This window comes from Callorhinus ursinus, unplaced genomic scaffold (assembly GCF_003265705.2).
Source record: "Callorhinus ursinus isolate GAN/ISIS: 27379988/994484 unplaced genomic scaffold, GSC_fseal_2.0 scaffold43, whole genome shotgun sequence".
NCBI classification, from domain to species: Eukaryota; Metazoa; Chordata; class Mammalia; order Carnivora; family Otariidae; genus Callorhinus; species Callorhinus ursinus.
Genome location: NW_027397105.1, coordinates 2,175,736 through 2,186,741, shown reverse-complemented (window position 1 = coordinate 2,186,741; position 11,006 = coordinate 2,175,736). Strand labels below are relative to the sequence as shown.

Here is an 11,006-nt window from a genome sequence, read left to right as displayed (position 1 = left end):
GGAGTCCGGAGGCTTACATTCGAGTCCTCCGTCTCCTCCTTCCTTGCACTTTACAACCCTGGGTAAACTCTTACCTGCTGGACCTGTTCCCTCATCTGCAAATGGGACTGGGGTTCATGAGAGGAGTTCCCAGATGAGAATCCTTGGGCACACAGTAGGAGCCGATGGGAGCTTGTTGGCACCAGTCCCAGCTGGGGTGGGAAAAAACTGCTCACCTGTCTCTCCCTGCACCACCCCCATGCTGCCTGGAGGACTTTGCTCCCTGGGAGAGTGAAGCCAGCGAGCCCCAAGCCCAAGAGCCTGGCCGCTGAGCCTCCACGGGACTCAGATGCCAGGGTCAGAGCCCGGATTGGGCAAGAGCAGAGCATGCGGCTCCCTCTTCCTGGCCAGGGATGTTTGGAAACACCAACAATTCTGGGAAATTTAGCAGCAGGAAGTGAAAGGAGGCAGAGTGCATGCTCCCCTGGCCCCTTCTGGCCTGGCTCCCCATCCCAAATCCTGCAGAGATTAGTGGAGTGACTGGCAGGGGCGTAAGGGGGAGGGGGACAGACCAGGAGACTCCCCCTCCCTGGGGAGGAAAGCAGGGGCGACCCATCCCCCACTCGCACTCCACACATCCCCTGAGTTCCAAATCCTTTTTCACCTCTGTTTACTGTCCAAAGTCCCGGGCACTGGGGATGCCAGGTTCTGAGTGTTGGGACACACACACACACACACACACACACACACACACACACACGTGCACACACACGCGCGCGCGCGCGCGCACACACACGCACACGCAGACACAAAGCGCTCAGGGCCCTCGTATGGACCCTGCTCCCTCCCCTCCCATCGTCCAGGGCTGTCCGCGCATCTCAAGTCTCCAGGCTACAGCCCCCTTCTTAGCCTAGGATCTGCACAGCATTGAGGGATCCAGGAACCAACCTCAAGACCGTCAGCAAGTAAAAGGGGAAGAAGGGCAGGGGACGGGGGCTGGCCGGGGGGGGGGGGCTGGGGGGGGTGCCGGGCGGGAAAACTTCAGAGGAAGAAGTCTGGATGTAGGCCTGGGAGCGAATGGGAGAAAGAAAGTTTTCCTATAGCCACCGATCACTTAGAAACGGACTGGACCCCACAGCCCGGCTCCGTTGGGCCCCAACCTCAGCCCTAACCCCAGCCTTGTCCCAGGCCCAGGTCCAGCCAACCCTACCATGACAAATGACTATCAAGATTTTCAGCATCTGGACAATGAGGACAATGACTATCAGCTCCGACAGGGTAAGGGGATGCCTCCTTCCGGTTCTGAAAGGTGAGCGTGAGGTGGCTCTTGAACCCTTGCCTCAGCTCCCCCTTCCTCCTGTGACCCCTGACCCTGTCCCTGGGTCTGCCCCACTCACCAGGAGATGGTCTGAGCCGTCCCCTCTTGGGGGAGGTGCCGGCTGTGGGGTTGGAGCCCCTTTCTCTGTGACGGGACTCCCAGGCCTCCGCAGGCCTCCTGAGCCCTGCCACGACACCCACTGCTCAGGAGCTTGCAGGGGGTGGGGGTGCGGATCCAGGGGCCCAGGAGTAACCGGAAGGGGTTAGGTCCCCCCTTCTTCCCTTGAACACCTGGTGAGCCTTGGCCCCGTGTGTGAGTGAGGGTGTATGAGTGTGAGTGCCCCGGGTGCCCGGAGCCATTTGGTCAAGGGGTCGGACTTCAGTGAGGAGGCCAAGGGACCCAGTATCCAAGAAGGATGAGGCCCCCGTCCAACAGAAACAAGCCCCCCTTCTTTCTCCTGCGAGCAGGGATGCTGTTTGGGCTGAGCAGGAGGGGCCTTGGGGATGGGTGTGGGGAAGGGCTGCAGGTGGGGGCAACTTGGGGGACTCTGGCTACTCGGTCTTCTCTCCCTGAGCCCAGCCGGAGCAGTGGGGTTCATGGGGAGAGGAAGAAACCTCCGCCTCTTTCCTCCCCTTTCTGGGGTGGGGTGGGGTGGGGGAAGCAACCCCGTCCCCCCACCCGCTCCTCGTGCTCGGGCTGGCAAGCGCTAGGCTCGAGGAGGCTCATCAGCGTCTGTGACACAGGCCGGACACTAGGTGTCAGCAAAGGCTCAGGGCCCGGGCGGGTTGGGGCGGGGCCAAGCTGGGCGCCCCCCCCCCCCCCCCCCCGCTGCCCCTGGCCGCTCAGGGTCCTCAACCACCTGGATTTCTTAATCCCTACGGTTCCTCCTAGTCCTGGAAAGGAGTCTTAGCCCGCTGTCGTCCAGTGGCCCCAGAGCTGCCCGGGTGCCCCTGTGTCCCTGAGACCGCGATGCCCTCTCTTGCTAGTGCCACCCGCCTCGCAGCCGCTGTTTCGGAGGCTCTGCTCGGGACCCTGCCTCCTCCGGCTCTCCCTGGGCCTCGGCCTCCTGCTGCTGGTGGTTGTCTGTGTCATCGGATCCCAGAGTGGGTGTCCTGGCCTGGGAGTGGGCTGGGAGGGGAGTCGCGCCGGGGGCTGGGGCGGGGGCTGGGGCGGGGGTGGGAGAGGGCTGACTTCTGCGACAGCGGACGCGGCCCCCTCCCTCTGCCCGCTGCACACCGTCTCCCCCGCCCAGACTCCAGGCTGCGGGCGGAGCTGCAGGCCCTGAGAGAGACTTTCAGCAACTTAACAGCGAGCGCGGAGTTCGAGGTCAAGGCCCTGAGCAGCCAGGGTGAGGGGGCCTGGGGCTGGGGCTGGGGTGCCGTGGAACGCTAGGGATGCGGGCGTGGGGGCGCTGAGCAGGTGTCTCCCCCAGGAGGAAGTGTGGGCAGAAAGTTGAAGTCGCTGGAGTCCCAGCTGGAGAAACAGCAGCAGGACCTGAGCGAAGGTCAGAGACCCAGCACGTGTGATGCGGGGCTGCCCTCGGGCCAAACCCAGGGGTGTCGCGGCGCGCGTGAGAGACTCCCGCCCCCCGCCCCGCAGATCACTCGGGCCTGCTGTTGCACGTGAAGCAGTTCGTGTCGGACCTGCGCAGCCTGAGCTGTCAGATGGCCGTCCTCTACCGCAACGGTGAGGAGGCGGCGGGGGCGCGCGCGTGCTCGGCCGCCCCCCTCCCCGCCGGCCGCGCCTCAGCGCCACCGCCCTCCCCTGCCCCCCAGGCACGGCGAGGGCCTGCTGCCCGGTCAACTGGCTGGAGTACGAGGGCAGCTGCTACTGGTTCTCCCGCTCCGGGAAGTCCTGGGCCGAGGCGGACCGGTACTGCCAGCTGGAGAGCGCCCACCTGGTGGTGGTGGGCTCCTGGGAGGAGCAGGTGAGCGCCCGGGAGCTCGCGCGCAGGGGCGGGGCTGGCGGCTCCGGGGAGCGCTCACCACCCCCTCCCCTGTCCCCAGAAATTTGTCCAGCACCATATGGGTCCTGTGAACACCTGGATGGGCCTCACCGACCAGAGTGGTCTCTGGAAATGGGTGGACGGTACGGACTACGAGACGGGCTTCAAGTGAGTGTGCGCGCCCCCCGCGGCCCCGGGGCTCGGCTGGAGGGGGCTGCGGGGGGTGGGGGCGCACATCCGCTCGTCTCCGCAGGAACTGGAGGCCCGAGCAGCCGGACGACTGGTACGGGCACGGGCTCGGGGGAGGCGAGGACTGCGCGCACTTCACCGAAGACGGCCGCTGGAACGACGACGTGTGCCAGAGACCCTACCGCTGGGTGTGCGAGACAGCGCGCGAGCCGGCCAGCTAGGAGCCTCCTCTCCCGTAATTTATTTCCTCGGTGCCTCCACCTGCCCCGTGACCCTCCCGTCGGGGGGGGGGGTGGTGCTCCTCCACCGTCTCGGGGATGGCTGATCCAGGGTTTTAAGGGAAGGGGAAAGACGCTGTCTGAGGAACGTACAATCAGGTTTGGAGGGGCGGGGAGATCGAAACCCCTGTCACCTGCCGCAGCCTGCAGGGTATGGTCATCCTTTTTTAGAGTAAAAAAAGACCAGAAATACTCTAAACGTGCCATGCGTTGTCTGGTTATTGGGCATTAGGAATCAGGAGTGGGCTGGTTGGTGGGAAGCCTGGGGCAGGCCGCGGGACCTGGTGAGAACCCCATGGGCTTTGGTGCTTACAGGGATGGGAGTTAGGGCTCCTGTTCGGAGTCTCCCCGGTAAAGGTGTCCTGTTGCTGGGGACCGCTGCACCTGCAGCAGTCCCCCTAGGACCAGAGTCACCCCGATGTGTCCAGTGCTTCAGAGGCTTTGAATGAAACTCACTGGTGTCTGCTGTGTGCATTACAGTGGACAGAGGCAGTATCCACAGACAGGCAACAAATACAGTGAACATGAAGATGAGCCTACCACCGAGAACCACTAAACCTGCAAAGAAAGCCAGAAAACCAGGAACGAGGCAGAGAAGGCCCCAAATAAACAGAATCCACAACCCAGGATGGGAGTTCACAGATTAAGACTTTGCAGACACTCACTGGATTCAGCAAACATTGAATCAACACAAAAGTAGAGACAGAGACACATCTATCAGCAAATGAAGGGCTCACCATCTTTCCGGATAACTTTGAGTATAAGAGAAAATAAAAGTGAAGCAGTCAGGTAAATTGAGAAATGAACAAGCAAGCACTACATACTGAGATTGTGGGACGGTCTAAAGCAGTTCTCAGGGGGAAAGGTATATAGACTGAAGCACATTTGTTAGAAAACAAGGTTGAATGGAAATAAGCTAAGTTTCAACTCAAGGGACTTGAAAAAGAATAAAACCCCTCAGAATAGAAAGCAGGGATTTATTAACAAATCATCAACCACAGGGTATGTATTCTATTCGAGTACACTGGGACATTTAAAAAAAAAATTGAGCAAGTACTGGGCCATCAAGTGAGTTTTAACAAATTGTGAACAGAGAATTTGCACTATAAGGACCAGAAAGATAAAATTCCTATATAAATCATTAGCAAACCCAATCAAATGATGTAGTAAAAAGATAACATGTTGGGGAGGCTGGGTGGCTCAGTTGGTTAAGCATCTGACTCTTAATTTCAGCTCAGATCATGATCTTGCGGTCATGAGATCAAGCCCCACATCAGGCTCTTTGCTCAGTGGGGAGTCTGCTTGAGATTCTCTCCCCTTCCCTCCTGCCCCTCCCCACCCCGATAAATAAACAGGAGCGCCTGGGTGGCTCAGTTAGTTAAGCGGCTGCCTTCGACTCAGGTCACGATCCCGGGGTCCTGGGATAGAGCCCCGCATTGGGCTCCCTGCTCAGCATGGAGTCTGCTGCTCCCTCTCCCTCTGCTGTTCCCCCTGCTTGTGCTCTCTTTCTATCGGATAAATAAACAAAATCTAAAGATTTCATTTACTTATCTGACAAAGAGAGACAGCGAGAGAGGGAACACAAGCAGGGGGGAGTGGGAGAGGGAGAAGCAGGCTTCCTGTGGAGCAGGGAGCCCAAAGCGGGGCTCAATTCCAGGACCCCGGGATCATGACCTGAGCTGATGGGAGTCGCTTAACCAACTGAGCCACCCAGGTGCCCCAAACATATTTTTTTTAAGATTTTTATTTATTTGAGAGAGAGAATGAGATAGAGAGAGAGCACGAGAGGGGGGAGGGTCAGAGGGAGGAGCAGACTCCCCGCCGAGCAGGGAGCCCGATGCGATGCGGGGCTCGATCCCGAGACTCCAGGACCATGACCTGAGCCGAAGGCAGTCGCTTAACCAACTGAGCCACCCAGGCGCCCCCAAACATATTTTGTTTTAAGATTTTGTTTATGTGGGGCGCCTGGGTGGCTCAGTTGGTTAAGCGACTGCCATCAGCTCAGGTCATGATCCCGGGGTCCCGGAATTGAGCCCCGCATCGGGCTCCCTGCTCCGCAGGGAGTCTGCTCCTTCCTCTGACCCTACCCCCTCTTGTGCGCTCTCTCTCTCTCACTCTCTCTCTCAAATAAATAAAAAATAAAAAACAAAAAAAATGTTTGTCAAAGAAAGAAAAATACCAAATGTTTTCACTCGTATGTAGAATTTAGAAATGGAACAAATGAGCAAAGGGAAAACAAAAAGAGACAAACCAAGAACCAGACTCTGAACTTTAGAGAAGAAACTGATGGTCACATGGGGTTGGGGGTGGGCGGGGTGGGTGGGAACGTGTGCAACAGGTGTTGGGGATTAAGGAGGGCCCTTGTGATGAGCACCAGGTGTTGTACGGAAGCGAAGAATCGCTAAATTCTACACCTGAGACTAATACTGTACTATATGTTAACGAGCTAGAATTTAAATAAAAACTTGGAAAAAGAGAAAAGAATCGCTAAATTCTACACCTGAGACTAATACTGTACTATATGTTAACGAGCTAGAATTTAAATAAAAACTTGGAAAAAGAGAAAAGAATTAAGAGATGGTTTAAAAGAAAAATCTATTAATAAAATAGACTTGGGAGTACAGAAGACCGATGGAGTACAAAAGAAAAAAATTGCATAATGTGGAAAAAGCACTTGGCAACCTTTTTTAGGAGCTCAGTTACCTTTTGTTGAGCTACAATCTCACTCTATGGATCCCATCAGTCTTTCAAGATGTCTGCCCCACTCCAGCCCATGACACCTTTCAGGCAAGAGAAAGGAGAAGAGTCAGAGAAAAGTACCTCTCTGTGAGGACACTTCTGGAGGCAGTATGCACTTCAGCTTGCATCTCTTCGGTGAGAACTGGTCCCAAGGCAACAGCCCCAAACGGGGCTGAGAAGTGGACTCTATATTCCCGGGGGTCAGATTTCAGCTAAAAGCAAGGGGATTTTACTGATGTGGTGCAGGAGTCAGCAAACAGTGGCCCTCACATGTTTCTGTAAATTAAGGTAAACACCTTATTTATTTATTTGGCAGAGAGAGAGCAAGCGAGCGAGCACAAGCAGGGGGAGCAGGAGAAGGAGAAGCAGACTCCCCACTGAGCAGGGAGCCGGACTGGGGGCTCGATCCCAGGACCCTGGGATCATGACCTGAGCCGAAGGCAGACGCTTCACTGACTGAGCCACCCAGGCACCCCTGTAAATAAAGGTGTTTTTTTTTTTTTTGGGGCGACTCCACTGGGACTCGAATGTAAATAAAGTTTTATTGGAACATGCCATGCTCATTTGTTTACATACTGCTTGTGACTGCTTTCGGGCTAGAGGTAGAATTGAGTAGTTAGGACAAAGCCAGCAAAGCCAAAAATATTTGCTGTCTGACTCTTTGCAGAAAACGTTTGCTGACTCCTGGTGTACCATAAAGGGGAGACTGCGGATTGGGGTCAATTAGAAGTTTATGCCCCACTATTATTAGTGCTGCTGTTTACAACCATCAGGGGATCCTGGCCAAACTGCAGAAAGCAGGAAAATGCATTGGAGGTGTAAGTATTGGAAAGGAAGAGATAACACAACACGATCATTTTACCCAGAAAGTCAACAACCATCAACAAACAATTCGACCTAACAAGAAGCTTTGGCAGGTGTATTGGTCAGCTATCAACACTTGAATCTACAAAGAATATACAAGACAAAAATAAAATTCTTTCCAAGTTAATATATATATTCCGTGCAATAACATACACATATCAGTTGGATTTGTAAAAGCAACTTAATCTTTTTCAAAAATATAGAAAGAGGGGGTGTAGAGATTACTTAAAATATAGATAAAAAAATATATATAGAGAGAAAGATAAAAGTCAATTTGGGGAAAAAAGGAAGCAAAAATCAGGAGAAAGGGAAACCAGACTTACCAGACATTAGAACATATTACACAGGCATAGTCGTAAAAACGATATGGTTTTTAAAACAGACCAGTGGTATGGAAGATGAAGCTCAGAGACAGAATATGCACAAATTAGAACTTAATATACAGTAAATGGACACCTCAAATTGGTGGAGGAAGGATGCTGGGAAAGCTGGTTTTCCATACGAAGGGAAAAAAATCCGTGTCTTGATGTAGGAAAGACGTTAAGTTTCAAAGCTGACGCCCAAGAAAGAATTCTTGAGATTTCTTTGGTGCAAAAGGTGGTTTTATTAAAGCACCGGGCCGGGACCCATGGGCAGAAAAGAGCTGCACCGGGGTCATGAGGAGTGTCCCATTATATACTTTCAAGTTGGGTGCGGGCTAGGGGTAGTGTAAGTCTCTAAGGAATTTGGAAGCAAGGTTTCCAGGACCCTGAGGGGGCTAGCTATTGTTGGGAAAAGGTCATTTATGACCGTCTCATAAAACCTGAGTCATGAGCCCCTTCAGATGTCTATCGGTGGGTCATACGCTTGGGGAGTGATTGCCAAGTTGTATCCTGGGGGGTAGAGATAAATGAAGTTTCCAAAGGAATTTTTATATGTTAAAGTAGACTTACAAGATCCTGGGGGTTGGCTAAGATTGTCTTTTGCCCTTAGCAAAGTGTCAACATCGAGGCGGCTGAGTCCCCAGAGGAATGTCACTCTGCCTGTTTTAAGACTTGTCAATGGGCTGTATATAGTAAGGAAATTTAATAATTTTTTCTTCTGCCTTTGTTTCCCCACTCATCATACCTAAAATCACATACAGAGGTGGATGCTGGATAGATTCAAGACCTAAACAGAATAAAGTACAGTACAGAAGTAATAAAAGAAAAAAAGAAAAAAAAAAGAAGGAAGGATTAGTCTTGTTATCAAGGGGTACACAAGGACGTCATAAATAAGACCTCTAAAGCAAATACCCAAAAGCCAAAAAAATTTTAGCGAAATTGACTGCATGAAAATGAAAAATTTCAGCTCAGTGACGGTGTATCAGGTACCCAACAAGAAACAGACAGCATACATGAAATGGGTAATTGGAGGATTTTTTAAAAAGATTTTATCCATTTATTTGCCAAAGAGAGAGAGAGCGAGCACAAGCAGGGGGAGCAGCAGGCTCCCCGCCGAGCAAGCCCCCCCTCCCCCCATGCAGGACTCAATCCCAGTCATGACCCGAGCCAAAGGCAGATGCTCAAAGGACTGAGCCACCTAGGCATCCTGGAGGATTTTTTTTTTAAGATTTTATTTTAAGTGATCTCTAATCTCTACACCCAACATGGGGTTTGAACCCACAACCCTGAGATCAAGAGTTGCATGCTCCACGACCGAGCCAGCCAGGTGCCCCTGGAGGATGTTTTAATAAACATTTACGAAACGATTTACGAAAGGATGAGCAAGATTAGGGAAGCCACAAGAAATAGGGCAGGGACCCAGGTATCCCACAGGGGGGAGTTGTTAGCACCTCCAGGAACCCAAGAAGAGAGAGATCCCCCTTTCCCCCAACAGGAGCTGCGTCTGTCAGTCCGTTGTGACTTTTGGTTGCCAGAGGCAGCTACTTCCCAGCTGGTTGGCAGGGAAGGACCTGGTGGAGTCAATATCCTCACTTCCCTCCTCTTTCTGTCTCAGATTTCCGCTGCCACCAGAAGCCAGGTGGCAAGGGAGAGATTTGATGCAGCCAAACAGCTCAGCCTCCGAGGCCAAAGAACGGCGGTGTGGAGAAGGGCAGAAACCCAGCGGAGAAGGAGCCCGGAGGCCAAGGGAAAATTTCAACAGTAGCAAAAGATATAAAGATGCAGTCCCCAGGGAAGGAACTCCTGAGTCTAATGTAGTGTAGTGTAACTTAAACCATCAATGAGCCCTCTCTTGACAGCCATCCGAGTGACAAAAACTAGAGCTGAAGTCAAGTGCTGGCAAGGATGTGGGAAAGCAAGAACCTCATGCACTGCTGCTGGGAGCATGCATCCGAACAGCAATTCTGCAAGGTATTTAGCAGAATTAGGAATGCATATCTGCCCTGATCCCTGCAATTCTACTTCTGGGCAAACATACCAGAGGTCCCTCCATTCCGGAACACCACGAAGATGATTATGGCAGTGCCGTTGGGTCACAGGGACTGGAAGTGCCCTACGTGTCTGCCCAGAGTGTAATGTGGGGGGTGTGCCTGATGGAATATTGCCCAGCATCTGGAGACAGTGACTAATGGCGCAGCCAGTTGGAAAAGAGCATGGAGACTCCTCAGACATTTAACCCTAGAACTACCATGTGCTCCCACAATCCTCTTCCAGGCATATATCTGAAGGAATCTCAAGAAGTTCTCTGCACCCCCATGTTAACTGCAACGTTATTCACAACAGCCAAGACATGGAAACAACCTAAGTGTCCGTCGGTGGATGAGCTGATAAAGAGAATGTGGGATGCACACACCACAGGGAATATCATTCGGCCATAAAAAAAGAAGGAATTCCTGCCATTTGCAACAACCTGGATGAACCTGGAGGGCATTGTGTTAAGTGAAAGAAGCCAGACAGGGAAGGACAAATACTGTGGAATTTTAAAAAGTCAAACTAATAGGAGCAGAGGGTGGAATGGTGGTTGCCAGGGGCTGGGGGTGGGATGGGGAATGGGGAGATGCCCGTCAAAGAGTAAAGAGTTTCAGTTATAAGATGGATGGGTTCTGGGTCCCTAATGTACGGCATGGAGATTATAGTTAATAATTCTCTGCCGTATGCTTGAAATTTGCTAAGAGAGCAGATCTCAAGTGTTCTTACCGCACACACAAATGGTAACCATGTGAGGTGATGAATGTGTTAATGTGTTAATTAACTTGATCGTTGGGATCATTTCATGACTTATATGAAGTCACCACACTGTCCCCTTAAAAAACACATTGTACCACCGAAACATAGATAATTTTTATTCGCCAATCATACCTCAATAAAGCTGGAAAAAATAAAAGTATATTTCATGGAGAAAAACAACAGTGACCACATGTACGCACAAGCAATGTGGACAGCCCTCAAATCGGCACTGAATGAAATAAAAGCAAAAAACCAGAATGCAGCCCAGAACAGTCACATCGATAAGCCTACACCCACAACAGCACTACATGATTTTCAAGGAGCCACAAGTTTTCAAGGACACGTGAAACCCATTCGAGGGCTTGCTTGAGGAAGGGAGCAGAAGAGGAGGTGCAACCAGAGGGAAGTGAAACATCAAGACGCCAGGACAGCCTGGTACAGACTGGAGCTGAGGGTGTGGCTTAGCTGAGGGCAGGAAGCTGCAACCTCACCTCTGGTCCAGAAGGAAAAGTGTGTAAGCACCCCGAAACCTCCACGCTGCCAGG

General features: G+C 52.5%; 1 protein-coding gene and 1 long non-coding RNA gene across 3 annotated transcripts; both read left to right on the top strand.

The window, feature by feature from the left end:
- Positions 1–751: 751 nt before the first annotated feature.
- LOC112817180 (asialoglycoprotein receptor 1-like) lies at positions 752–3,908 on the top strand. 2 transcript variants are annotated; one of them, XM_025864191.2, is made up of 9 exons: positions 752–944; positions 1,168–1,257; positions 2,284–2,400; positions 2,550–2,645; positions 2,730–2,801; positions 2,897–2,983; positions 3,073–3,224; positions 3,304–3,410; positions 3,496–3,908. In XM_025864191.2, exons 2-9 carry the CDS (start codon positions 1,191–1,193, stop codon positions 3,650–3,652), a joined length of 855 nt encoding a protein of 284 aa, XP_025719976.1. In that variant the 5' UTR covers positions 752–944; positions 1,168–1,190; the 3' UTR covers positions 3,653–3,908. The 2 variants fall into 2 exon arrangements, with proteins under 2 accessions (XP_025719976.1, XP_025719970.2); XM_025864185.2 differs by lacking the exons at positions 752–944; positions 1,168–1,257 and having other exon boundaries at positions 2,189–2,400.
- A 1,765-nt stretch (positions 3,909–5,673) lies between these two features.
- LOC141370718 (uncharacterized) lies at positions 5,674–10,241 on the top strand. Its single transcript, XR_012375005.1, has 4 exons — positions 5,674–6,583; positions 6,765–6,925; positions 7,116–7,266; positions 9,290–10,241. It is a non-coding gene; the product is annotated as an uncharacterized lncRNA (long non-coding RNA).
- The last annotated feature ends 765 nt before the right edge of the window (positions 10,242–11,006 follow it).

Coding starts and splice junctions, on each gene's coding strand:
- LOC112817180 (XM_025864185.2), top strand. CDS start 2,267: ATGCCCTCTCTTGCTAGTGCCACCCGCCTCGCAGCCGCTGTTTCGGAG. Junction 2,646..2,729: donor CAAGGCCCTGAGCAGCCAGG/GTGAGGGGGCCT, acceptor TGTCTCCCCCAG/GAGGAAGTGTGGGCAGAAAG. Junction 3,411..3,495: donor GACTACGAGACGGGCTTCAA/GTGAGTGTGCGC, acceptor TCGTCTCCGCAG/GAACTGGAGGCCCGAGCAGC.